The 27434-nt window shown below is 63.8% G+C and overlaps 1 protein-coding gene across 2 annotated transcripts in view; it reads left to right on the top strand.

Moving 5' to 3' along the window:
* The window catches only part of ADGRB1 (adhesion G protein-coupled receptor B1), a 77167-nt gene that overhangs the window by 31173 nt on the left and 18560 nt on the right, over nucleotides 1-27434 (top strand). Inside the window, exons 15-22 of one of the 2 annotated variants that reach the window (XM_069600845.1) lie at nucleotides 481-556; nucleotides 1075-1177; nucleotides 1964-2007; nucleotides 18397-18538; nucleotides 24306-24409; nucleotides 26064-26166; nucleotides 26764-26914; nucleotides 27360-27429. In XM_069600845.1, the coding sequence (XP_069456946.1) occupies nucleotides 481-556; nucleotides 1075-1177; nucleotides 1964-2007; nucleotides 18397-18538; nucleotides 24306-24409; nucleotides 26064-26166; nucleotides 26764-26914; nucleotides 27360-27429 (793 nt within the window). Of the gene's footprint in view, nucleotides 1-480; nucleotides 557-1074; nucleotides 1178-1963; nucleotides 2008-18151; nucleotides 18303-18396; nucleotides 18539-24305; nucleotides 24410-26063; nucleotides 26167-26763; nucleotides 26915-27359; nucleotides 27430-27434 lie in introns of those variants that run through there. The other variant, XM_069600844.1, reaches the window with a different exon arrangement.

Genomic DNA, 27434 nt, shown 5'->3' with positions numbered 1-27434 from the left:
CAGGGGGTTGGAGGAGCTCCGCAGAGTCTAGAACTTCTCAGTCCCCGCAAAGAACTTCCCAGCCCCACTCCAGAAGCACTCCAGAAGTTCTGACATGCTGCGTCAAGGGCTAGGGTGGTGTCCGTTTCTTCTACACAGTCTCAGTGTTCCTGAGATTGCCCCCTCTTCCAGGAAGCCCTCTTTGCTCTCGCTATGTTGGGAGGCCCCAGGCAATCTTGGCTGAATGGACCCCCTCGTCACAGGGAGGGAGAGGGTCTTGCCTGTTGTCACAGCAGGCGATTCCAGTTCCCAGGAAGAGAAACTGTGCCCTGCCTGCTCCTGGCTTTCAGGGGCCATTCAGGGGGACCGAGGAGGCACCCCAGCTCCAGGGCAGTTGCTGTGTCCATGGTGGGGTGGCGGGGGGGACACGCACTCCTCTTGCCCAGCAGGGTCTTGGCCTGGGGGTGGTGGGAGGAGGAAGACCACTGTGCTCTCTTCCAGAGGCTGATGACTCGTCTGTGTTCGTGGTGGGCACTGTGCTTTACCGAAACCTGGGCAGCTTCCTGGCCCTGCAGAGGTGGGCATCACGGGCACAGATCGGGGCTGGGGAGGCTGGGTCTGGTGGAGGTGGGGGCTGGGGAGGCCGGGTCTAAGGGTGGAAGGCCTGGGGAGGCTGAGTCTAAGGGTGGGGGCCTAGGGAGCCCGGTCCTGGGGGGTGGGGGCCTAGGGAGGCTGGGTCTGGGGGATGGGGCCCTAAGGAGGCCGGGCCTGGCGGGTTGGGGCCTGGGGAGGCTGGGTCTAGGGGTGGGGCCCTGGGGAGGCTGGATCTAGGGGGTGGAAGGCTGGGGAGGCCAGGCCTGGGGGAGGTGGGAGTCTGGGGAGGCCGGGTCTAGGGGTGGGGGCCTAGAGAGGCCGGGTCTGGTGGGTGGGGACCCGGGGAGGCCGGGTCTGGTGGGTGGGGGCCCGGGGAGGCCGGGTCTGGGGGGTGGGGGCCTGGGGTGGCCGGGTCTGGGGTGGAGAACCAGGGAGGCCAACCCTAGGGGAGGTGGGGTGAGGGGCTCCTGACCCCAGCATGGCCTGCCGGCTGTCCCCCAGGAACACGACTGTCCTGAACTCCAAGGTCATCTCGGTGACGGTGAAGCCCCCGCCTCGCTCCCTGCTCACACCCTTGGAGATCGAGTTCGCCCACATGTACAACGTGAGTGCCCTTCATGTGCACGTCCGCATGCATGGACCCCTCCACCTGTGCCCGTGTGTGCCCACGTCCCGGCCTCTGGCCGGCCTTGAGCTCCTTTACCCCTGAGCAGCGGCGGGGGACAGTGGCTGGCAGAGCTTCGGGGACTTGCCCAGGGTCACAGGCAGGGACTGAAGGAGCCAAATGCAGCCTAACCCGGGTCTGAGGCCGCTGCTCCCGGGCCCTTCCGGCCCAGCCGCTCCTTGGAGAGGATGGAGCCATCCTCTGCCATGTCCCCCCCACAGGCCCACCATGCCCTCCTCCCCGGGCTCTCCGTTGAGCCTGAGATGCCCTCGACCACCAAGAGCCTGCCCACACCCACCCCGCTCCCCAGCCAGGATGGACAGTGTCGTCTGGCGCGGGGCTGTGCCCAGCCTCTCTGTGCCTGGCACCTCCCTCATCAGGCGGGAGCCCGTCTGTAATCACCCTCCAGCCTGTGGGGCAGGGGTGCTTGCCGAGCCCTGTCTGTGCCCCCTGACCCTCCCAGTGGCTATTTTGTATTAAGCAGAAGCGGCTGCTGCTGCCCAGCCCCTCCTAGAGAGGGGACAGAAGCTGCCCGAGGCCATGCAGAGGGCTGGGGGCTGAGCCGGCCCCTTCTCCGCTCTGGGCCTCAGTTTCTCCTCCTCAAACCCTGTCTTTGAGGAGCAGCGGAGGCAGGGCGCCAGGCAGGGCAGCAGGACCCTGCGTGGACACCACCTCGGGTGGGGCTCGAGGGTGGACAGGTGGCCTGACTTCCGCCATCTCTTCCAGGGCACCACCAACCAGACCTGCATCCTGTGGGACGAGACGGACCCGTAAGTGTCTCAGCCGTGCGGCCTCCGGGGCCAGCGGGCTCAGCGGCCAGGAGGGAGGGGCCTGGGTCCCAGGTTCAGGGCTGCCTGCTGACCATCCCCTGCCCTCCCCTGTCGGGCACAGTGTCTCCCTGCCTAGTCCAGCACTGATGGCGCAGGGGGCCCACCCAACCAGTTTCCCACCCCTCCTAGGGAAGTCCATGGTTTCAGGTCCAGAGGGCTGCAGCGGTCCCCCAGGCCAGGTGAGGGAAAGGGGCGTGGCCACAGAGCAGGGCAGCTGCATGAGACCCAGGGTGACTGATGGGACGCAGAGACGGGGACTCCTGGGGTCTCGGACCCAGCTCCCTACCCGGCACGTGACACCCGCCTGTATCAGGCCCTGTCGCCCTGCTGTTATGAGTGGGGGTGGGGCACTGGGCTGGACTGGCCAGGCTGTGATTCAGGGTCACGGCACCTGCATGGGCGCCCAGAGCAGGGTTCCTCCCAGACACAGGGAGACAAAGCGAAAGGTAGGTGGGGGCTCATGTAGTCCCAGGAAAGAGTCTGTGCAAAGGCCCCAAAGTGGCGACAGCCCTCAGAGGCAAGGAGGGTCAGAGTTTCGGGCAACTGGGCAGGAGAGAGCTTGGCGGCTGGAACCTGATGGACCAGGTGGGCCTGGTGGGGGCTCGGCCTTCCCCCGGGGGTTTGGTATCCACTGGGGAGGGGGTGGTCAGAGAGCGGCATGTCACTGCTACCACCTGCCTCCCTCAGCCCCGGCACTGCCAGTCCCCAGGCCAGCCCCAGGGCCATGAGGTACGTCCCTCATGCCGTGGGCAGTGCGATGATAGAGGTGTGTCCTGTGAGGGCAGGGGAAGCTCCCAGAGTGGCCGACATGTGAGGAGGACACGTTCTCCTGGCAGAGGATGGAGGCGGGTCTTGGGCAGAAATAGTTTGAGCAAAAGTGTGGAGGTTGGAAGGTACAGGAGGAATGTGAGGCATGGCCAGTAAGAGTAGGCAGCCATAGGGGCAGGGGTGTGGGGTGGGAGGGAGGCTGCAAGGGGCAGTTTGTAGGAGTTGTGGACCCGTGGAAGTTGTTGGGTAAGGGTGTGATTACCATGCATCCATCAAAATCTTCCACCCACCTGTCCTATCTATCCATCTATCTGTCCATCCACCCTCTCATCCATCCATCCATCCATCCTCCCATCCATCCATCCTCCCATCCATCCATCCATCCTCCCATCCATCCATCCTCCCATCCATCCATCCATCCATCCATCCTCCCATCCATCCATCCATCCTCCCATCCATCCATCCATCCATCCTCCCATCCATCCATCCATCCATCCATCCTCCCATCCATCCATCCTCCCATCCATCCATCCATCCTCCCATCCATCCATCCTCCCATCCATCCATCCATCCATCCATCCTCCCATCCATCCATCCATCCTCCCATCCATCCATCCTCCCATCCATCCATCCTCCCATCCATCCATCCATCCATCCTCCCATCCATCCATCCATCCATCCTCCCATCCATCCATCCTCCCATCCATCCATCCATCCATCCTCCCATCCATCCATCCTCCCATCCACCCATCCTCCCATCCATCCATCCTCCCATCCATCCATCCATCCATCCTCCCATCCATCCATCCTCCCATCCATCCATCCATCCTCCCATCCATCCATCCATCCTCCCATCCATCCATCCATCCTCCCATCCATCCATCCTCCCATCCATCCATCCACCCATCTGTCCATCCACCCACCCATCCATCTATCCTCCACCCATCCATCCATCCTTCCATCCACTCTTCCACCCACCCCATCCATCCATCTATCTGTCCATCCATCCTCCCACCCTCCCGCCTGTCCCTCTTCGGTGATTCCTAACCATTGAGAGCATACTCTACGAGGTGCTGGTGCTCAGCCTCCTGTCCCCTGTGAGGAAGGACAGGAAAGTAGGAGCATCCAGATCCCTGTGAAACTGTCCAGTCATGCCGCGTGCCAAGAAGTGGAAGCAGTGGATCTGGTGGCGGGGGGGTGAGGAGCCCGAGAGCAGGTTCACAGAAGCCTCTCTGGGGTGGTGTTTGAGAGACGCCTGCTTAGCACTGCACGTGGGTGTATGGGGACAAGCATTTTGGCAGAAGGAACAAACAGTGCAAAGGCCCCGTGGTGAGAGAGTGCAGGCCCGTGCGTGGACTTCACTGCCCTTGCCTGCTCTAGGGTGTGAGGACAGTGTCCAGGAAGCACTGGGGTGGACCCCGTGACCCCAGGAAACCAGCCCTCTGGCTTTGTGCCGGAGACTGTTTTTCTCTCAGTTTCGTGAGCGGCATAAATTTTGCACCAAGTGGACTGACAGAAAAGGGTGAAAAAAGAAAAGGCAAGAACGAGGGCTCGCGTCCTCCCAAGGCTGGCCCCTGTGGCCATCGTGTGGCTGCCGTCCACTCCATCTGGCCCCTGATGTCAGCACAAGCCCCTCCCCACAGTCCAGAAACCCTCCCACTGGGCTGTTCAAAGGTGGCCCGGAGCCCCTGGGGTGCCTGGTTCACCCAGCAGCCCTGCCCTTGAATAGCTCTGCTCACATTTATGTTGTTTCGTTGGCATCAAATCCCTGGACAACTTCAAGGCCTCAGTAGTAAATTGCTTTCCAGAAAGGTGGACCCATCCTTCCCCTTGGTCCTCTGGGGGCAGCAGGTTGTGAGAGGCCTGGCCAGCCCAGTGAGTGTTGGGTTCACTGTCCCCAGGGTATGGTCGGGGCAGATCCCGCCCCCTGGGAGTGTCCCTGGGGCCGGAGTCTGCCTGCTTGCATGTGGGAACAGAGTGGGGATGGGCAGCGGACAGTGGCCAGGCCTGTGGGACGCTCACGTCTGGCTGTGGCCTCCACTAGCCCCTCCTCTCTCAGGTGTGGGGGCCTGCCCACACCCCAGGCTTCCCTTGCCCTCTCCCAGTACCCCCGGACAGGTGGGACTGTTAAGGCCTCTGTGCCTGGGCCCAGGGCCCTGTGGACAGGGGAAAGGTGCCAGCAGCTGGCCCACATTGGAGGTGCCCCAGAACACATGCGCCCACCAGCGCCCTGCTCAGTCCCAGGGTGGCCCTGGGAGCCCTGCCTGTTACTTCTGGAGAAGCCGAGGCTCTGCAAGGTTGGTGCTTCAGCTCAGGGTAGGGACCGAAGCTTTTGCCCCAGAGCTGGACAGCCTGGGGCCCAGAAGTGACGGGGTGGAGGCACGGGGCAGGAGGGAGGCAGCTGGCTCTCCCCGCCCATGCTTTGTGCTGGAAGCACCTCCCTTCGTGGCCAGGTGAGGCCATCTCTCACATAAAAGGGCTTCAAAGAGCCAACGGTTTCCCAGGTGACCCGAAGTGGGGACCAGGGCCAGGGCCCCAGGTTGCTTCCACTGGTGTGCCCAGGGGTTAGGTCTGTGCTGGTGTGGGCCTGTGTTTGTATATGTTTGGATGAGAAAGGGTCTCATGTCTGCAGAGTTGTATGTATGTGGGTGAGGGGGAGGGGTCGGTGGGAATTGAGAGCCACTACTCTTGCCTGGAAAACCCCATGGATGGAGGAGCCTGGTAGGCTGCAGTCCACGGGGTCATGAAATATTGGACATGACTAAGCGACTTCACTTTCACTTTTCACTTTCATGCATTGGAGGAGGAAATGGCAACCCACTCCAGTGTTCTTGCCTGGAGAATCCCAGGGACAGCGGAGCCTGGTGGGCTGCCGTCTATGGGGTCGCGCAGAGTCGGACACGACTGAAGCGACTTAGCAGCAGCAGCAGCAGCAGCAGCAGCAGCAGCAGCAGCAGCAGCAGCGACCTTTAGCTGAGAAGCAGTGAGCTTCTGACCCACGACTGAGTCTTGGCCCTGGTCACCTCAGGAGCCTAGATCCCAAACCAGACTGAGCCCGGCCCTGGCACACTCTGACCCCTGGCCCTGGGCACACACTGAGCCCGGCCCTGGCACACTCTGACCCCTGGCCCTGGGCACACACTGAGCCTGACGCAGCGTCTCGCCCGGCGTCACTGGCGCGTGCTCACATGCAGCGTGCAACTGTGCACGTGCCGTGTGTGTGGAGGGCCGCCTCCTCTTGCAGACACATGCACCCGTCAAGCATGTGACACGCTCTTCTCGGAAAGTCTGACTCAGGCTTTCCACCCACAGTGCAGACCCTCCACCTGCCTCGCCCCCAGTCGCACACGCACTCTTGCACACACAGGCTCAGCGTCTACACTTGGGACGACTGCTCACAGCGAGGCTCAAGGCCGCCCCCCCACGCCCCCACACCCTTATGCCAGCCTGGCCAGTGGCAGTGAGGGCCTAGGGGGTAGGGCTGCTAGGGAGGGAAAGGGAGTCTTTTCAGAACTCTCAGATGTTTAGATGGCGGGGGAGGGGAGTCCGGAAGGATGGACCAGTGGGGGCGGGGTTGACGAAGGCCAAAAGCACCGCCCGGAGTTCATGTCTGTGGTTCTGAAAGGACAGCTCCCTGTGTCTTTCTAAGAAGCTGCAAATGTTTTGCAGTTTCCTTTTTAAAAATAAACAACTGAGAGTTACGCAGAGCAGAGAAGTCAGAGCGGGCAGGCCCTCAGAAGTCACCTGCTCTGGCTGCACTTGAAGATGGTGTGGCTGAGCCCCAGCGTGGGGATGTTAGGACAGGACAGGCCTGGGTGCTGCGCCCTCATTTTGGAAGGTGCTGTGCCCGATAGGGTTTCATGCCCACCATGTCTTGTGCTCCTAGGTTCACACTCGAGTCAGCTGTAAAGGCTCTGAGAAGTCCTGCAGCAGGCTGCTGTTGAGTCAGGTTAGGGGTTTCCCTAAGTAGGGCACCCCTACACTATGGAACTTGAGCTGGGAGAGCAGACGCTGGGACAGGCTAGTGGAGGGCAGGGTGATCCCCCAGCTCCCCCAGTCTGTAGGGTTTTCTCCAAAGCCTGACCGCCCACCAGGCACCTTCCAGCATTCACTCACACAGCTTTCTCAGTCGGGCTGAGGACCGGGCCCAGAGTTCTGTTCGACAAGCCTTGGGTGCCCTGTGGGTGTGCCAGTCTGGGCTTTCTCCCCACCCCCTGCAGATGCAGCTATCCTGGGGGACGCTCAGGACCCAGGCCCAGGCCCCTCCCTGGGGTCCTTGCCCAAGTGCGTGTCCTGGTCCCTTTAAGAGCCTTGCCCCTCCCCCCCCCCAAGTCCTTGGTTTCCTTGGAGAGGGCGGTGAGGGGGCAGGCCGAGGGGGGCAAGCGGAAGGGAGACTTGGCAGGGTCCCCAGGTCGCTGTCAGCGGCCGGTTCCCAGCCCAATTTCTCCCACGCCGTCTGGTTCCTGATGGGGGCAGAGAAGGCGGGCGAGGGGGGCAGGTGGAGAAGGGGGAGACAGCTGGACACAGAGGCCTTTTGGTGGCTCTTCATGAGCGTGGGTGGGAGGTGGGGTCGTGCACTGCGCCCCTACCTGGGGGGGAGCTAGGGCTGGGGGAGGGGTGCAGGGCAGCTCTCAGCGGCAAGACCACCCACCCCCAGCCCCTGCTCTGGACTCAGCCCCAGCCCCTTCCCCAGCGCCCCTCCCTCCTCTGAGCCTCCCCTGGACTGTGTGCTTGCAGAGTGGGGGTCCTGGCAGAGGCTTGCTCTGAGCCTGCCCTCTTCGAGGGGCATCTGAGTCCGGGCCTGCCCGTCTTGGCTGGGTTTGGGACTTGGAGGGGACAGACAGCATGAGGTCATGGCCCAGAGACAGCAGCTGTGCTCAGAACCTGGGGCGGTGAGTGCCCCACCCTGGCAGGCAGCCTGGCTCCCCAGCCACAGTCCTCCGCCCCACGGGCCCCTCGCCACTCCCCTCCTTGGCGCCAGCTGGAACGCCTGGCGCCTTTGTCTCTGGTCCCTGTGCCTCTTCTCCAGCCTCAAAGCCACCTGCTTCTGGAGGCCTCTCTTCCTGTTTTCCTACAGTCCCCCCAGGTCCCCTGCTTCTCAGCTCTGATTCCCATTTGCCAAAATTCTGTGTATCTGCATGTGCCCCCCTATGAGAGTGTGAGCCTCCTGGTCAGAGTGTGAGCCCCCTAATCAGAGTGTGAGCCCCCTAATCAGAGTGTGAGCCCCCTAATCAGAGTGTGAGCCCCCCCATCAGAGTGTGAGCCCCCCATCAGAGTGTGAGCCTCCCCATCAGAGTGTGAGCACCCCCATCAGAGCCTGAGCCCCCAGTCAGAGTGTGAGCCCATCCAGCAGATTGTGAGTCCTTCAGAAGAGTGTGAGCCCCCTAATCAGAGTGTAAGCCCCCACCAGAGTGTGAGCTCCCCAGTCAGAGTGAGCCCCTAGCACAGTGTGACCCCTCTAGCAGAGTGTGAGCCTCCCAATCAGAGTGAGCCCCTAGCAGAGTGTGAGCCCCTCCAGCAGAGTGTGAGCCCCCCAGCAGAGTGTGAGCCCCCCAGCAGAGTGTGAAATTCCCTAGCAGAGTGTGCAATGCCCCAGCAGAGTGTGAGCCCCCATCAGAATGTGAGCCCCTCAGCAGAATGTGAGCCCCCCCCATCAGAGTGTGAGTGCTGCCATCAGAGTGTGAGCCCCCAGCAGAGTGTGAGCCCCTCCAGCAAAGTGTGAGCCACCCAGCAGGATGTGAGCTCCCCTACCAGAGTGTGAGCCCCCAGCAGAGTGTGAAACCCCCAGCAGAGTGTGAACTTCCATCAGTGTGATCCCCCCAGCAGGATGTGACTTCCCTTAGCAGAGTGTGATCCCCCAGCAGAGTGTGAGCCCTCTCCTCATTAAGGGCCTGGGTCTCCCCACCTGGTGTCCCCCACCTGCTTGCTTTCACTTCCCGCTGGAAGGAACACTGGGGCGGGGGTGGGGCCCTGCCAGGAGAGGGAGCGTCACAGACACGTGGACATGTGTTCGAGTGCTCAAGGGGGGTGGGCGCTTTCCTGGGTGGAGTCAGGGCCTGCGGGTCTACTATGTCAAGTCTAGCTGTTCCCTTCCTGTGCCCACTTCTGCGGCCCTGTGAGTGTGGGTGCCCAAGTCGATGGTGGTCGTGGAGGAGGGGTCGGGACTGGCTCATCAGGGGAGGCACAGTGTGGCTGCCCTGAGCTCTTGGGACCTGCTGGATGCAGGTGGGGACAGCGCTGGATGGCTCGGTTCGGGAAGATGTTGGTGCTCGCGAAGCCGCCAGAGGTGGGGAGGGGCAGGTGGACCAACCACATGTTCTGTCCCTGGTCAAGTGGCCTGGGGTCAGGGGAGCTGGGAGGGGCCTCTCGAACCTTCCCCCAACCCTGCCTCCTGCACCCGCACTGATCTGGGGATGAGGGGACAAGGAAGAGCCTGGAGTTGCTCTCAGGGAGGAGGGGGCATCAGGGAGGTCAGTGCTGGGCCCTGAGCGCATAGGGCAGTGCCCGCAAGTGGGGAGGGCGCTCACTTCCCTCCTCCACTGAGATCTGGGGGCTCCAAGAGGGGCTGCCTGGGGCGACGGAGACAGCTGCCAGGGGCCGGGGGACTGGGGGTCCGTGTACTGGGATGGGCCTGGAGGGTGCGAGGTGACCCTCCTCCCTCGCGCCACTTGCTTCCCCGCACTTGAGATGTGCAGTTGCTAGTTTCCTGAAGCAGGAAAGTCTTAATCGAAACCCCAGCTCCCCAGGCTGCCCGGTAGCTTGCTGGTGGTATTGGCAGGGACTGATGTCCTCTTCTCTGCAGAGAACCAACTCAGGATGCAGATGGCAAGAGGTGCAGGAGACAGGAAAGCTTCCACGTTAGCAGGGAGTGGGGAGTGCCCACGGTGACCATTACCCTTTCCTGGCCCAGAAATGACCTTGGTGGAATGACCTTGAGGTTCACTTTGGAGGGTGGGGTGTGGTCAGCGGTGTGGAGGATCAGATGGTGCTGAGGGTGAGGTTGCCTGGGTTCAGCTCATCGCGATTGACTGGCATGGTGGGTGGTGAGGCCACCTGCAAGACGGTTTCTGCCTACACAGGGCCCTGGATGTGGCGGGTTGAGTGTTGGTGACGGGGGTTCCCAGCCTGTGTCAGTCCACAGACACAGTGCTGGCCCAGAGGTGATGGCAGTCGCGGTGACTCTGCTGACAGCGGAGGTGGTGCTGGTGAGCTCGGTGATCAGGTGACTGTGGTGAGAGCAACAGCTTTGGCAGCAATGCGTCGTTGATGGCAGTGCTGGTGGTGGTGATGCTGGTGCAACGGCGGTGTTGCTGCTGATGGCGTGATGGGCAGTGGTGATGTCCATGCTGGTAGTGAGGTCGTGTTATTATTGCAGCTGCTAGTGGTGGTAACGGTGACGGTGCTGGCAGTGGGGGTGATAGTGATGGTGGTGGTAATGAGGATGCTGCTGATAACAGAACGGTGGTCTTGGTGTCGATGGTGCTGCTGCTGCTGGTGACGGAGTGGAAATGCTAGTGGTGTTGAGGATGGTAGTGGTGGTGGCAACCGTGACGCTTTTAACGACCCAGTTAACCACGATGGTGTGGTCACTCACCTAGAGCCAGACATCTGGAGTGTGAAGTCAAGAGGGCTGTAGGAAGAGTCAGTACGAACAAAGCTAGTGGAGGTGATGGAATTCCTGCTGAGCTATTTCAAATCTTAAAAGAGGATGCTGTGAAAGTGCTGCACTCAATATGCCAGCAAATTCAGAAAACTCAGCAGTGGCCACATGACTAGAAAAGGTCAGTTTTCATTCCAATCCCTAAGAAAGGCAATGCCAAAGAATGCTCAAATTACCCTATACAACTGCACTCATTTCACATGTCAGCAAGATCATGCTCAAAATCCTTCAAGTTAGGTTTCAATAGTACATGGACTGAGAACTTCCAGATATATAAGCTGGATTTAGAAAAGGCAGAGGAACCAGAGATCAAATTGCCAACATATACTGAATCATAGAAAAAGCAAGGGAATTCCAAAAAAATCTGCTTCATTAACTACACTAAAGCCTTTGACTGTGTAGATCACAACAAACTATGGAAAGTTCTTAAAGAGATGGGAATACAGACCACCTTACCTGCCTCCTGAGAAACCTGTATGCAGGTCAAGAAGCGACAGTTAGAACTGGACATGCAGCATGGACTGGTTCAAAATTGGGAAAGGAGTATGTCAAGACTGTATACTGTCACTCTGATTATTTAACTTACATGCAGGATACATCATGAGAAATGCCAGGCTGGATGAATCCCAAGCTGGAATCAAGATTGCTGGGAGATACAGCAACAACCTCAGATATGCAGATGACACCACTTTAATGGTAGAAAATGAGGAGGAACTAAAGAGCCTCTTGATGAAGATGAAAGAGGACAGTGAAAAAGGTGGTTTAAATCCCAACATTCAAAAAACTAAGATCATGGCATCTGGTCCTGTCACTTCATGGCACACAGATGGGGAAACAGTGTCAGATTTCATTTTCTTGGGCTCCAAAATCAGTGCAGACAGTGACTGCAGCCACGAAATTAAAAGACACTTGTTCCTTGGAAGGAAAGCTATGACCAACGTAGACAGCGTATAAAGCAGAGACATCACTTTGCCGACTAAGGTCCACAGCCAAAGTTATGGTTTTTCCTGTAGTCACGTATGGATGTGAGAGCTGGACCATAAAGAAGGCTGAGTGCCAAAGAATTGATGCTTTCAAACTGTGGTGCTGGAGAAGACTCTTGAGAGTCCCTTGGACTGCAAGGAGATCCAACCAGTCATTCCTAAAGGAAATCAGTCCTGAATATTCATTGGAAGGACTGATGCTGAAGCTCCAATACTTTGGCCACCTAATTTGAAGAGCTGACTCACTGGAAAAGACCCTGATGCTGAGAAAGATTGAAGGCGGGAGGAGAAGGGAACGGCAGAGGATGAGATGGTTGGATGGCATCACTGACTCAATGGACATGGGTTTGAGCAGGCTCCAGGAGATAGTGAAGGTCAGAGAAGCCTGGCGTGCTGCAGTCCATGGGGTCTCAAAGAGTCGGACGCGACTGAGCGACTGAACGACGATGCCAGAGGACTTCCTGGCAGGGCTGGGGAGTTCCGGGCCCCAGACTCACCCGGGGCCCTGGTGGCCTTGCCCAGGTGGGTGGGTCAGTCAGTGAAGAACCACCAGGTCCTGAGGATGACCGGTTTCCCAGCCTGGGGCGGGCCTGCGGCCAGGGGCCCCGACTCAGAGGGAGTGGCGCCAGCTGAGAGCCAGGAGATGGCCATCGCAGCTTTGTGGGGAATGTGAGATGCTCCGGAGGCCCCAGTCACTGCCCGATGGATGCTGAGGGAGCCCGAGACTCTGTCAGTGCTGTGAGAACAGCCTGTGAGCAGGGGTGCAGGCTGGACGGGTACACTCTGCCCTGACACGTATCCATCCCCCAAGGTCCCCAGACCCTGAACCAAGAGGAGATGGAACTGACCTGGGCCTGCCCTGGGGGTTCTCAGCAGCCGGACGGGGTGATGGGGGCTGGGCACGGAACTCGAGCTTGAGGAGGCCTCCTGGAGACGGCAGTGCCTCAGGGGAGCCCTGAAGGAGGGGGCTGAGTCAGCCAGGGGACAGACGAGTGTGTGATCAGAGGGACGAGCCAAGACCCAGACCTGGAGGCAGGAGAGGCTCCTGTGTTGAGTCGCCGGTGGCTCCTCTGGGCTGGCACATGCAAGCGGGGCTGCCAGGGCTGGGGGTGGGGAGGGCCTGACGGTCACTGTGAGCTCCAGCCGCTGGCTGAGAAAAGAAGCAGAAAAGGAGCGCTGGTGCTTCTGACCCAGAAAAGAAGCAAGAGTGCAGCAGCAGGGTAGGACCTGGTGAAGGAGCCAGGTGCAATGCTTAGGAACTCACTGCTTACCCCAGCAGGCTCCCTGGACGAGGCGGCTCACCAGGAGCCTTGATCTGTGGATCGGTGGTCAATAGGGGGCCAACAGTCAATAGGGGGAGGCGGGAGGTAGGCACTCTGGATGTGTCCCGTACGATCCCGCAGGGGTTTCGCCCGGAAAGGATGGTCTGGGGAGCACAAAGGCCAGGCTGAGGGAGCCCCTGCCTGCAGAGACACCGTGCCCACTCCCTGTTCCCTCACCAGGGTCATCTGTGCCCACTCTGGGTTCCTTCTGCTGCGTGGGAGGACACCTATGAGTCACTCACACTCCAGTGTGAATTAGCCCATCAAACCCCAGGGGACCCCGAGGCACAGTCCCATAATAGCGCCTGCTCTGTGGGCCGGCGGGAGGCATCCTGAGCGCAGTGAAGGCCCTGGCTCCGTGGGTGGGCAGGCCGGGCTCTCCATGGCCGTCTCCGATGTTCCATGAGCACGCTGGGCCCCGGGCTGGGCACGGTGTGCCTGTGGTCCCTGGACATCACAGGGGTGCTGGTGCCCACTTCACAGAGGGGGCTGCAGCTCTGAGTGGCCTGGAGGGAATTTGCCCAGGAGGGGAGCAGACCTTGGCCCCCGGTGCTCCCCCACTCCCCGCAGGGAGCCAGCCAGGGGTTCCCACAGGCTGAGCCTCTTCCCATCCACCCTGGGCCCCGGGGGAGGTCCCTGGCGGGGCTTCCTGAGCTGGGTGGGGCCCAGCTAACTCCCCAGGCTGCTTTCTCTGAGCCACCCCACCTGGGCACCAGGATAAGGTGCGGCTCCTGCCCGGGTGCTGAGTGAGGTGGCTGCACTGGGCAGGGTTGCACGCGCTGCGGTTCACCATGAGTGTGGCTGGAGGGGAGTGCTCGGGGAGGGGGCAGTCCCTGGGGCTGTGGGCCCCTGAGTGAGGAGGGAGCTGGGGGAGGTCTTGAGCAGAGGCCAGCGTGTCCTGGCACATTTCAAATGATGGCGGGGGACAGACAGGTGGCGGGGGACAGACAGGTGGCGGAGGGCAGGGCGGAAGCTGGTGGTGAGGGGGTTCCTGCTGGGCGGCGTCCGCAGGGTGGGGAACAGCAGTGACTCTTGCGCACCTGCAAGGCAGGCCAGACGCCCCCAGGTCTGCAGGTGTAAGCCACAGGGGCGGGGGGCCTGGGGGTCACCGCCAGGCAGCAGGGCCTCGCTTGCCCACCCACAGCAAGTCCCGGCCGGGTGCTCCATTCCCACCAGGGTGTGGGCAGTGGGGAGCGCCAGCTGGGCCCCCCTCGCGCCCTCTCAGAGCAGGACTCAAGCGGGAGCATCAGACCATCATATGTGGTGGGAAAACCGGGCAGGGCAAGAGGACCCTCCAGCCGCAGGGAGAGGTCGCGGGTCAGAACGGCCTTGTTGTGAGAGCCAGGGCGTGGGCACGTGGCCGCGGGTGTGGGGGACAAGCTGGCCAGGCCAGGCCCAGCTGACGGACGTGCAGACCGCAGATAGCCACTGGGGGACACGTTCTCAAGGACCACTTGGGGCGGGCGGGGGTGGGTGGTGGGGAGGCAGGAACGGGAGGCCAGCTGCCCAGGGAGCGAGGTTGGCAGGTGAGGCTGGCATAGGGGTGGGGGGAAGAGGCAGGGTGTATTCAGGACTGACCCCAAGGCGCCGGAGGCTGGGGGTAGCTAGGGGAAACTCAGGTCCCAGCGCAGGGTCAGGACGCATGGCGGAGGCTGTGTGTAGAGGTTGCTGGCTCTGTCTGAAGTAAAGGGAATTGTCCCTTGGGTTTGGTGACACGGGTCTGGCAGGAGCAGGGTGGGAGGAGCCCATGGTGAGGAACTGGTGGCCTACAGGGGGGTGGGCAGTGCTGGACCTTTCCAGCAGATGCGGAGGGCACAGCTCTGTCCTAGGGGCTGTGATCTGATGGGGTAGGTGTGGTTGTGTCCTGGAGGCCCTGGTCTCTAGGGGCAGAGACGGCCTCTCTCTGGGAGCTCTGCTCTGAGGGGCCCAGCGCCCCCTGCACCCTTGCCTCCACTCAGACTGGGAGGGGCCGCGGCTCCAGCTCCTTCTCTGGCTCTGGACCTGGGGGCTGGGGTGGAACAGGTGTCCTTGACCCAGATTCCCCGGGCCTGGGCCCAGGAAGCGGGGCCTGGCTCTGTGACCCAGATATTCCCAAGTTTCTGAAGCTCAGTGAAGAGGCGGCCAGTGGTCTCCGGCGCGCGGAGCGGTCGGGGAGAGGGTGCGCAGGGAACGAGCCGCCTGTGTTGCAGAGATGGTAACGGCATCACGGCCACAGGAGGGATTTCTGTCAGAGGTCGTCGGTGTCCAAGGATGTGTCCGAGAGGTTTTTTGAAGGTCTGAGTGTGCCTGCACTTTCCCTGGTCAGGGTGGGTGTGCCTGGGATGCTGGCGAGGATCCTCCCGTCAGGAACCTCTGCCCACCCGGCCTGCTCCAGCGGGTCCTCTGCGGTGCCCGGCCCAGCCCAGAGAGTTCAGCGAAGGGCCTGGGGAGGGGCCATACGCCATCCTTGAGGGCCCCTTTCAGACTGACCTCTTAGAGCCCAGCGGTTCAGATGCTGTAGGCCTTGTCAGGGATATGGGCTGATCAGACAGATAAAAAACTGTAATCTGGGCCCTTCTGTCGTCGGGGTACGTGGCTTCAGGCAATCACCCCACTTCTCTGAGCTGCAATCTTTGTATCTACACAGCTGAGCTGAGGATCACTGTAAAGATTACGTGATAAAATGCACACGAAGCTACTAAGATTGAGGTGGGGCAGGGGCAAGGAACAGGTCCCTGTCTCTGTGTCGTGTGTCAGGAGCCCAGGCACGTTCCCCCCGGCCTGCTGGAGCTCAGGGGCCGCCGGTGTGGGGAGGTGCCAGGGAGCCCGCCAGCAGTCCTGTGGAGTCTGGGCAAGCTGAGCAGCTGCCCGCCTCCCGGGCTGCCCGCCCCAGCGGCCGGCGCCCTGGACCAGGGCGGATGCCTCCTCGTGTCTGAGGCTGAGCCCATCGGCAGCAGGCAGTGCCCCTCGCCCGCCCCTCCTGTGGGAGGCTGATAAGCTAATTAGTGCCCATGGCAGGAGCCCTGTGGGGCCAGCCACCAGCCGGGGCTGGCCTTCTCCCAGGAGGTGGCCGGCAGCTGTCAGCCTGGCGCCCAGCAGACCCGCCAGCACTGCCTGGGAACCCGCCAGGCTGCTGGCCCCAGCCAGCCCAGCTCCCCTCGCCCCAGGCCTGGGGTGCTGTCCTCTCCCGACCCTCCCAACAGCCTTCAGCGGGCGGAAGAGCTGGGGTCGGGGTCCCCCCTCCACTCAGACAAGGGCCAAGACAGCGTCCATGCCTGGGCGGTGGAGATTAGAGCTGAGATTTGAACCCGGGACGGCCCAGCTGGCCAGACTCCGGCTCTTAGGAGCAGGCACGTAGCCGACGTTGTGGACAAGTGTGAGAGACGGAGGTGGTATCTCCCGGCTGGAACGGCCCCGGGAGGCCACCTCCCCCGAGCACCCAGGGTCTCGGGACTTCTGGCCTCCACTGTTTTGGCCCTTTGGTGTCTGGTCCGGGGCTTGTATGTGCCATCCCAAGTGTGAGGACAGGGTGCTCCAGGGGTGGGAGGGACCAGGGGCAGCTGCGGCTCAGTACTCTGCAGTCCTGTCCTGTGTGATGTTGGGGGATGAGGGAGACAGGGTGTGATGGGCCCGGGGCAGCTGAGGCCTCGATGCCCCCTCACCGAGGGGGCGGGAGGACCAGACTGGGCTCTCAGGAGGCCCACTCTCCAGGACCCCATGCCCCCTTTCCCCATCTTCCATCACCCAGGTCTTCTTTCTGGTCCTGTGGCTATCGAGATCTTCTTTTCCAGAGAAGGAAAGAGAGAAGGGTCTCTAGCGAGGCCTTGATAGGTTTTGATTTCCACTCGGCTCAGCAGATGCTAGCGGGGTTCAGGTCGGCCAAAGCAGGCAGGCTCAGGCAGAGGCCTGGTCGGGAGCCAAAGAGGCAGAAGCTGGCAGGACCCTCCCATGGCTTTCCTTATGGAGGGCCCCTAAGATGGAAGAGCTTTGGATCCCCCAAACTCTGGCCCCCAGGGCTTGGGCCCCAGTGCCCAAGAGAGAGACGTCCCTTCCCCTCCCTGCATTTCAGAGATGAACAGACAGTGTGGGTGGGGAGGCATCTTCTGCGGCCACAGAGCCCTCATGCACCCCTCGGAGCCAAGGCCTGGCCTCTGCCTAGCTGTCACCATGGGCTGCCTCAGTTCTCCTCCTCTGTAAAATGGGGGCAGGTCCCTCCCCGTGGGGGAAGTGAAGAGAGAAGAGCAGATTCCAGGGCCTCCAGCAGGCCCAGAGCGTGTCCCTCCTCCCCTGGGGCCTGACGCTCAGAAAAGAGATTGTGTAACATCTCAAATTCAGCACAAGCTGCTCTGGGTTCCGGGATGCCTGCGGCCGAGCCCCTCTGCTTTCCTGAGCGTCCATGTGGGTGTTGGGGAGGAGGGCAGCTGTCTGGGTGCCCCGCGTCATCCTCTGGACTGCCCCCTCCCTGCAAACCGCAGGTCAGGCTGGTACCTGACTTCCCAGGTGACGCAGCCATGAGGTAGCCCAGGGTGGTGGCTTGCATCTAGGTGTTGAGCAGAGACCCTCTCCGTGTCCGGGGTGGGGGGTGGAGGTCGTGGCTCCCCTGGAGGGGCGCAGGGTGGAGTCACCCACCCCATACAGAAGGGTTGGGATGGGGGAGGCAGACTGAGGCCTTTGGAAGGCTCCTCGCTATTCCCAACTGCTGGGGCTGGGGCGGAGGGATCTAGGGCCGGCTGTGGGTAGACCCTGGCCACAGAGACCTGGAATTTTCCCCCAGGGCAGACTCGGGATCTGAGTTGTGAGCAGGTGGAGAGGGGCTTTTTCAGCCCTAGGGGCAGGAGTCCCCTCCCAGCTGTGGCTCCTGAACCACCGTTTCGGTCTCGGCTCTTCAGGCAGCCTGGAGCTCCCTAGCCTGCAGGTCCAGAGCTCTGGGGCGGACACTTCATGGGCACCTTCTGCCGGCGTGCCTGGCTGGATGCTGCCGGACAAGTGGGCCGGCCTGGGGATGGGGAACTTGGATCAAGAGCGACTGGTTTGCAGAGTAGCTCAGTCCGGTGCACTGAAGCCCTAGCAAGTGCTGGTTTCAAGGGAACCCGCGCCACCCCAGCGGCAGACAGCAGGAGGGCCTTGGGTCAGACGCCAGGGGGCACGTTCTGGCCAACGAGGCCCGGCCCCGGAGGTGGCTGTGGGGGCGGGGCGGCCCCAAGGTCACCAGCGCGACACGAGGCCCGGGGGCGGGCGGCGCAGGGCGCCCCTCACCCCGCCCGGCCCGCGCGCGCACCGCAGGCCGCCGCGGCCCCCGGCTGGCGCCCCGCTCCACGTGCGCCCACGCGCCCCTCCCTGCCGGGCGCTGGGGCGGGGCGCTCTCCGGGCGCAGGGCCAGGGCTCGGCGCCCCGCCGGCCCCGCCGGCCCGCGCTCCCGCGAGTCGCTCTCCCGTGGCTCGGCGGCGGCGGCGGCGGCGGCGGCGGCGGCCATGGGGCGCGGGGCTCCGGGGGCCGGCGGGGCGCGCGCGGCGGCGGGCGCAGGTGCGGGCGCGGGCCGGGGACGCGGGGCCGGGGCGCGGCCGGCCGCCGCTCACGCCGCCCCTGTCTCCCCTCCCCCCGTGTGTCCCGCCCCCAGACCCTCCTCCCCCGCCCCCCCGCAGCTCGGGCCCTGGTCGTGGCGCGGCTGCCGCACGGTGCCCCTCGACGCCCTCCGGACGCGCTGCCTCTGTGACCGGCTCTCCACCTTCGCCATCTTAGCCCAGCTCAGCGCCGACGCGGTGAGACCCCGGCCGGGAGCTTGGCGGGCGCGCGGGGGCGCGCGGGGGCGCGCGGGGAGGGGGCTTCCGGGGAGGACGGTCGCCGCCGGGGCCGGCGCGGGGAGGGGCGGCTGCACCCCGGTGCCCCCCGTGGCCCGGCCAGAGAGGCTCGGGCCTCTGGAGAGGGCGGGTGGGAGCCGAGTGGGTGGCAGTGTGGAGTTGGGGACTGGCCCTGAAGGAGCGAGGCTGGGGCCCCTGGGAGGGACTGACGGGTGAGTCTTCCGCGCTCTCCTTGGGGGCTTAGGACCCTGGAGGGAGCCGGTGCTCAGGGGAGATGGGCAGCCCCCACCGGGCGCTGGGGATGCAGGAAGGCATGGCCTGGCAGAGCCAGCCTGGTCGATGCTGTCACTTGATGAGGGTCCGTCCCCCAGCGGATGGCAGGGTCCTGGCCTGCCCTGGAGAGGGAGGGGGAGGAGCTGCCACCCTCCCTGGAGGCGTTCCCCACCCACCCAAAATGGACCGTGGTCTTCGGAGGCGCCTTCATCCCCAGGTAGGGGTCCCGGCTGGAGAGGGCGCTGGGCTTGGCCCAGGCCCGCAGCCCTCCCTGGGAAGGCCCCATGGTCTCAGGGGCCTCCTTTTTGTTCCCATGATCCTTGTGGGGGCTGCCAGTTTCTATGGCGACGGCATCTGGGGCCAGCTCGCTGGCTGGGGCCCTGGGTGCTGGGCCCAGCCAACCAGGGCTGGGGGGCGCTCTTGCCCAGGGCCAAGTTTCTCTCACTGGGCCCAGGAAAGCGGGGTACGCAGATAGGGGGTAGGGCCCACTAAGCCCCTGGATAGGGGACAGGGTCTTTGCTTGTTGAGCCCCCAGGCCTGGCGTGGGAGGGCAGCAGATGTGGAGGACACGATTTTGGGGTGTTTGGGGTAGCTGGCCCTCATCAGATGGGGATGGCACTGCTCCCTGTCACAGAACCCTAGTTTCCATGTGGAGGATGGCTCCAGGCCTCTCTGAGAGCAGTTTGCCCCCTCCTTTTTCCTCAGGGACGTGGGGAGGGCAGGGGATGTCAGCCAGGAGCACCTAGAGGGTAGGAGCTGGGTGGGACCTTGGAGGTCATTGCCTCTAACTCCTCCATCCACCAATAGGGAAGTCATGGTGGGGGCAGGGCTCGCTCAGGATTTTGAGGCGACGCTGCTGGACCCGGGTCTGTGCTCTCAGCCCAGATCCCGGAGTGCCGTCCCCCTCAAGCTGTCCCCGTGACAGAACTGTAGGTGTTGCTGGTTCTGGGGGCTTGGCCCTGAGGACAGTAGCCAGGGCCTTGCTGGGGGCTTCCCGGAAGAGGTGACTTTCTGCACAGGGAAGCGGCCCACTCTGCTGGAGTTCCCTGGGTCCCCTTTGCAGGGTGAGCAGGTGGAGCAGGGCTGCCTTGGGAGCTGCTCTTCCTTGGGGGGCGGGAGGTGCTGGGGGGCTCTGGAGCAGGGCGCAGTGCCCAGACGCCCTCTCCAAGTCTGAGGTCAGGCCCGCAGGAGATCAGTGCTGCTCTAGTCTTGAAACACGAGGCTGTCCCTCGCATGTGGCAACCACAGACTGGCCCTTGGTCCCTCTGAGCCTTGGTTTCCTCTCGTGGAAAACGGAAGTGGCCTCTGCTGCTCAGGGTGACTACGAGGGCTGTGCCTGTTGACAGGGACCTTCCTGGGCCAGGCCTGCAGCAGGGCAGGCCCCCGCATCCTGGAAGGGTGGTCTCCTGCCGAGCCCGGGGCCGCCAGCAGGGAGAGCGTGTTAGGTGAGGGGCAGGTGGGTGGCTGACGCTGGGTGGAGCTCAGGGGTGAGCATGAGGCCCAGGGGGCCTTTCTAGGAAGATCTGGCTTGGCTCTGGCACTCCCGAGGGTGAATGGACAGGGCCCTGCGCCAGCGTGCACAGGCGAGCGCATAGCTCTGGTCTGTGAAGGGGTCTTGGCTGTGCCTGGGTCCGGGGGCGGGCAGGGGGCGGGGGACGGGGGGGAAGCAGCCGCAGTCAGAGGGGCTTGCGGTGGCCTGGTCTGCATATAGGCGGGGACACCCCGTCCCTACGTCCCAGAAGAGGCAGCTGAATCCCGCTGTATGGGAGCTCTCAGCAGCCACAGAGCCACCCTTCGGCCATGGACCAAGGGCAGGCTGCCGGGCCTCCGTGAGCCTCAGGGCCCTCCTCTGTCAGATGGCAGAGCAGTGGGCTGGGGCACGCCCACTAGGCCTGGGCGTGGCTCAGAGGGCCGTCCCCTTGTGCTCAGCTGCCATCAGAGCCTTCACCACTCTCCTGTCTTTTCCCAGCCGGCTCCGGCCCCAGTGAGGGCGGCCCCAGAGGTGCCGATGGGGAAGGGCTGAGAGCGAGAGGGAGGCTGTTCCAGGCAGCCCACCCCTCTGCGTGCCCAGGGCTGGGCCCTCAAGGGGCACGATGTCTACTGGAGAGACAGCCCAGGCGGAGACAGGGCCACTCTGGGGGGCTCCGCACCAGCCTCCTTCCTTCCCCGGGTCAGGACACGGGCACGAGAGGAGGCGCAGAGCAGGGCCCTGAGGGGTGAGCGGGAGTTCACAGCAGCTCGTAGGGGGAGCAACGGCGGCCCCTGGGAGGCCAAGAAAGGCAGAGATGAGCAGGAGGCAGGGGAGGGGGCTGGGTCAGGAGGGCCTGCCTGATGGAGGTGGGGGCTCTAGCAAGGAGCATCACGCTGAGGTCAGTGGAGCTGGGCAGTGAGAAAGGGAGGTGAGAGGGTTGGAGTCCTAGAGGGGTCCCACCGATGTGAAGGTGGAGCGACCCAGCCGGCAGGGGGTGGTGGCAGCAGGCAGCTGGGCCATGGGGGTGGGTGCTGCCTGCCTGCACCCTCAGAGTGGGAGCTGTGCACTGGGCGTGGGGTCCGTCTGAGCCTGCGGAGGCTGCGCTCCTAGGGTGCAGAGCGGTCTTGGGGCTGGAGTCCAGAGCAAGGGGCCCAGAGAGGACGGAAGAGAAGGGGTGCTGTGGTCACACCCCAGGAGCCAGGGAGGGCTTAGATCCTGGAGGGAAGGAAGCGAAGGGAAGTGAGACCCTGATATCCCGCCAACCCCAGCCCTGCCTGCAGCCGGAGTGTCAGGTCCCGGCTCCGTGGCCTGTGCCAGGCTGTGACCGCGGGAAGGTTGAGGAACTGCTCTGAGTCACATCTAAGGGGACGAGGCTGGGTGGGGACCGAACCTGGCGAGGTACTGCCGGGGTCCACACAGCCTGGTGTGTGCTAAACGGTCTGCAGGGCACAGTGGCTGGTGGCATCGCTTCTGGGATGTGCCTGGAACTATGCGGCCAGCCTGACCAGGGTCACGGCTCAGCATGTGACCAGGATCAGGAAATCAGTCAGTGTTGGAGTCAGGGCTCGTCTGTGTGGGTGGCCGTGAGCCACGTGCAGTGCTGGGGTAGAGCTGGGGTAAGGACAGTGCCTTAGGAAAGAGCTTCAGGGCGCGTAAGGTGTGTGATGGTTCTTCCGGAGAAGACTGGAAGCAGGGAGTTCCCGTGGTAGAAACTGACAGTAACCATGTGAACCAGAAAGGAGTAAAGCCCTGGGTGGGTGGGGTGGGAGGGGCTGGCACCCTGCAGAGACTCAAGGCAAGAGGATGGGCGGACAGATGAGGGACCAATTCAGGGGATTGTCCAGTCCTCACTGTGAGGAACTCGAAAAGTGTTAGTTGCTCAGTCGTGTCCTACTCTTCGCAACCCCATGGACTGTAGTCTGCCAGGTTCCTCTGTCCATGGGATTCCCCAGGCAAGACTGCTGGAGTGGGTTGCCATTCCCTTCTCCAGGGGATCTTCCTGACCCAGGGATGAAACCCAGGTCTCCTGCACTGCAGGCAGATTCTTTGCCATCTGAGCCACTTGGGAGATGACAGCTAAGCTGAGAGAAGAGCTGACCGTGTGGAGGGCAGGGAAAGAGCACTAGGGTAGGACCAGCATGTGCAAAGGCCCTGGGGCACGCAGCTTGGCTAGGGAGCCCGTCCCAGCAGGAGGCTGGCCTGCTTCTGCCTGCTCTCCGTGTGGACTGGGGCCCGTCTCACATTTGAGGTCTCTGGTCCAGCCCTCCCAGCACGACCTTGAGGTCCCTGACACCCCTGCCCGCCACTCTGTCACCTGTCCCTTCCCCACACTGTTGAGAGCCTGCAGGGTTAGGGCTGTCAGAAGCAACGGGCGAGCCAGGCAAAGAGGAGGAGGGCGCGTGCGGGCAGGTGGGCAGCCGGCGGGCGTGTGGCTGCCAGGCCTGACGGGGACAGATGGAGGCAGACGGCCGCTGAGGTCGGGGCCTAAGCGGCCTAGGAGTAGGCCTGAGCCACTTGTTTGGCCACCCGTGACTTCTGTGGCTGACCAGGGCCCCAAGGTTGCCCAGCGAGTTCAGGGGTGCTGGCTGGAGCCCAGAGTCCCCCTTCCCCAGGGCCCTCCAGCGCCCCATGTGGAAACGCAGGAGCTGGCCTGGGCCAGCCCCTGGGGACAGCGGATGGCCTGGTTGACCTTGAACGACTTTCTCAATTTTCCAGGAGCCTGCCTGCCCAGGCTCCATTCGTGCAGCCAGTCACATTGACCGCCTGTCTGTGCTGGGCCTGGTGGAGGGGGGCTCCCGGACGTGAGGACAGCAGGCTTGGGGGACAGACAGGTGCCCCCAGCAGTGGCTCAGGGCGGGGATGGCAGCCCTGGTGGGGGGAAGGGCTGTCCGGCCATGGATGGAGGAGGGCGGCCCAGTGGGTGGGCCCAGCTGCGCCCAGTGGGTGGGCCCTGGGGTGCCTGTGCAGCAGCCCCCAGACCACAGACTCCCGAGGAGGGTGAACGGTCCCATCTGGGGGCAGGAAGGGCCGCTGTGGCTTCAGGAGGCGACCGGGAGGCTCGCTCTGCACGTGCAGGGTCAGCAGAGTGCCAGCCAGGTTAGACTTGGGCCAGGCCATGGAGGGGTCAGCTTTGTGGGGGGTGCCACCAGACTCCCCTTGTCCCCTGGCCCCTCCCCCCAGCTCCAGAACTCACCCCCTCCTTCCTCTAGGGGGGGCGGGTGGGAGGGGCTGCAGGGTCCCCGGTTTGTCTCTGGATTCCAGACGTAGAGGGACCGAGATCTTTCCTCAGCAAGCATCCATGAGCCTCCCGCTTGGGGGTCACGCTCACAAGGGCTGCACATGGAGGCGTGGGAATGGCCCGGCCAGAGCTCAGGGCTGCCCCGGGCCCCCTTAGGAGGGGACAAGCCGAGACCAGAGGGGCCTGAGGTGTATCTGGGCGGACGGAGTGGCTGGGCCAGGCTTGGAGTCTAGGGGCGGACTCTGGGTGCCCAGCATGGGGGTGGTTTCACATGGAGGTGGCGGGGGCCTTTGGGGGCAGCTGCTGTTTGCAGAGCCCCAGGGTGGGCCAGGGTGGAGGGCTGGGGTCTGTGGCGGGTGTTGAGGGGCCACAGCTCCCCGCCAGAGCCAGGTCCCTGCCCTTGGCTGGCGCTGCAGAGCCACAGGGTCAGGGACAGGTGCCCATGGTGGGTGCTGGGCCTGCTGCCTTGGTGAGCTCACCTGTGACGCGGGGGGACCCTTCCTGAAATGGGGTGGGCCCTGTGGCCAGGCTTGCCACGCGATTATACCAGTGGCGGGCACAGAGACCCGTCCTTGGCCGGAGATGAGACCCCGCCCCGGGGACCGCCTCAGGCGCTGCGGGAGAGTGGCCGAGGGCTGCTGGATGCGGGGGCTCCCGGGGGCGCGGGGGGCAGGCTCCCCCGGCGTCCCCCGCAGGTCTGCCCGCCCCTCACTCTGTTCTCTGTCCCCCCCCCCCCGGACCCACAGAGCATGGAGAAGGCCGCAGCGCCGTCAGTGACGCTCATTGTGGGCTGCGGCGTGTCGTCCCTGACCCTGCTCATGCTGATCATCATCTACGTCTCCGTGTGGAGGTGACTGCGGGGGGTCCCCGGGAGGGGCGACTGCACTCCATGGGGGGGTCCCCGGGAGGAGCGACTGTGGGGGGGTCCCCGGGAGGGGTGACTGTGGAGGAGTCCCCGGGAGGGGTGACTGCACTCCATGGGGGGTGGTCCCCGGGAGGGGTGACTGTGGGGGGGTCCCTGGAAGGGGTAACTGTGGGGGTCCCTGGGAGGGATGACTGCACCCCATGGCGGGTGGTCTCCGGGAGGGGTGACCACAGGGGCAGTCCCCAGAAGGGGTGACTGTGCCCCATGGCGGGTGGTCCCCAGGAGGAGTGACTGCACTCCATGGGGGGATCCCCGGGAGGGGTGACTGTGGGGGTCCCCGGGAGGGGTGACTGCACTCCATGGGGGGGGATGGGGGGTAGGCGGTCCCCAGGGAGGGGTGACTGCAGTTGCCTTACTCGTCCTCCCATCGGGGAGGTGGCACCCCCTGCAGGTAGGGGTGGAGCGGTGCAGACTGTCCCCAGGAAGGGGGACTGCGCCTCGTGCAGGGGTGGTCCCCAGGAAGGGGTGGCTGGGGCTGCCTTACCCCTTCTCCCATTGGGGCAGCCGTGGGCTGGGAGCCCAGAGCCGTCCTTCCCTCTCACCTTCCAAGTTGGGACCATCCATCACCTCTATCATCACCCCCAGCCGTCCCGACTGGAGTCCCCTGGATGCTGGTGGGCAGCAGGGGGGTGTAGGGGCAGCCCATGGGGCCGGGCCTTCCTGCTCCTGCCCAGCCCCGTGCCCACAGGCCTCTCACAGAAGGCTCCCTGCTCCCTCTTATCCTCTGAGTGGGACCCACCCAGCTGAGCACCCTGTCCTGTAACTGCTGGGCCCCGAGACCCCGACTTCTGAGAATGTGGTTGTCATCACCTGGATGTGCCAGGCCACTTCCCGAGCCTGGGTTCACGTGTCCGGTGGGAGCCTCTGCTGGTCTCCTGCCCCAGGCCTCTAGCCCTCTCCACCATGGACCCCCGTGCTCGGGTGCTGTCTGACTGGTGTTGGTCCCTTGGTCCCCAGGGGGTGGGACAGTGTGGGGGCGACCCCGTCCAGCCATCAGCAGCCCTGGGATGGGGGCGTGTGTGCACAGACTCCCTTCCCAGTGGGCCCCGAGAGCCAGGGGTTGGGATTGTGGGTCACTGAGGGTCAAGCCAAGGTTGCCCCACCCGCTGGGTCCAGCCCGATCCCCAGTGTGTCGACTCCAAGGGCAGCATGACCGCGGCGGAGGCCCGCAGTGAGGGGTCGATGCAGTCACAGGGTGGAGGGGGAGGGGAGTGCCTTCCTGCCCTGCCCCCACCCCATCCTGCCCGAGGGCGGAGACACCAGTGACCCTGAAATACCCGGCGCCCCTCCCAGCAGCCCCTCCTCGGACGTCTGCCCTGACTCCCTGTGGGCCTGCTTGGCCCCCTGGCCCAGACCCTCCCCCGCGACCACTGTGGTTTGCAAAGCATCTCTTTCCACGCGTGGGGTGGTCAGGACCCCCTGGCCCCTGCCGAGTCTGTGACGTGAGGAGCAGTGCGGGTGCGATGGAGGCCAGGGCCCTGCAGGGAGGAAGCGGCCCGGCTTCGTGGCCGCGGCGCCCAGCTCCTGAGGAGCTGAGGCCCTGCTGGGCATGGAGCACGCCACCCGCCCTTGCCCACAGGTACATCCGCTCAGAGCGCTCCGTCATCCTCATCAACTTCTGCCTGTCCATCATCTCCTCCAATGCGCTCATCCTCATCGGGCAGACCCAGACCCGCAACAAGGTGAGTGGCCTCCTCTGCACCCCGGGCGGGGAGGTGGCTCTCAGCGGTGATGGGGAGGCTCCGCGGCAGGGCCCCGGGCCCTGGGGCGCTTGAGGCAGGGGCAGAGCCCTGCAGACCCCTCACTATTCTGGCTTCGGCAGCCCTACCGCTCAGCCTGGAGGGGCTGTCACCTGGCCAGGAGTGGGGACTGGGTGACTAGAGTCTCCAGTGGGACTGATGCTCTGAGACGACCAGCTCAAGCTCCAGCATGCTGGCGCAGCGTCGGTCCCAGGCCTCCCAAGCCTGTCTGTGCCTTGTGGTGTGGTCTCAGAGTGGCCAGCTGATGAGCGAGTGGGCTCAGGCTGGGGCTCTTGGGTGGGCTCCCGCGACCTCTGAGGCGTCTGCAAGTGGGTGGGGAAGCCAGGGAGAGGGGTGTCAGTCCCTGGCAGCTTGGGAGTGGGGTCAGGCAAGCACGACCCAGGGCCTCAGTGCGCACAGCCCGTCTCTGGCGGTGGAGCGGGTGGACCCTGGGTGGCGTCCTGCCTGGGGCCTCGACCAGGTTGCTGCGTGGGCACGGGGCCGGTGAGCCAGCGGCTGCCCACCCGCCCGCCCTCGCAGGCCGTGTGCACGCTGGTGGCCGCCTTCCTGCACTTCTTCTTCCTGTCCTCTTTCTGCTGGGTGTTGACCGAGGCCTGGCAGTCCTACATGGCCGTGACGGGCCGCCTGCGGAACCGCCTCGTCCGCAAGCGCTTCCTGTGCCTGGGCTGGGGTGAGCGCTGCAGGGCGGCGGGGTGCCCCCACCCGGCCCCCTCCTCGTCCCCCCTCTCTGCACCCTCATCCTCCTCCAGTGGCCCCTCCAGCCTCCACCTCCAGGGGGTCACCTGGCTCTGTCTGAGTGCCAGGTGAGGAATAACCTGGTGGTATGAGTATATCCCAGCCGACATCCAGGATAAACTTAGGACGGAAAGTGTTTCCTTCCTTACGTGAAGTCCAGAGGTGGCCGGGCACCCTGTTTTACTTGCTGGCCTGGCAGCCCTCGCCCGTTTCTGTGCGTTCTCGTCCTTGTCCACCTCGTGTCCCCTCTCTCGTGCTCAGTGTCACTCTCTGTTCACGGGCTTCAGAGGCGCCTTGTCCCCTCCCCTCCCCCACCCGCAGAGCTGGGCCTTAGACGGTAGGGGTCGGCCCGACACCTTTCCTTTCTGCTCTTCCCCTAGGGCTTCCTGCGCTGGTCGTGGCTATTTCTGTGGGATTTACCAAGGCCAGAGGGTACAGCACCATGAACTAGTGAG

The sequence above is a fragment of the Ovis canadensis genome, chromosome 9, assembly GCF_042477335.2.
Source record: "Ovis canadensis isolate MfBH-ARS-UI-01 breed Bighorn chromosome 9, ARS-UI_OviCan_v2, whole genome shotgun sequence".
NCBI classification, from domain to species: Eukaryota; Metazoa; Chordata; class Mammalia; order Artiodactyla; family Bovidae; genus Ovis; species Ovis canadensis.
Note: the sequence above shows the minus strand (reverse complement) of the source record. Positions and strands in the feature narration are given on the sequence as shown.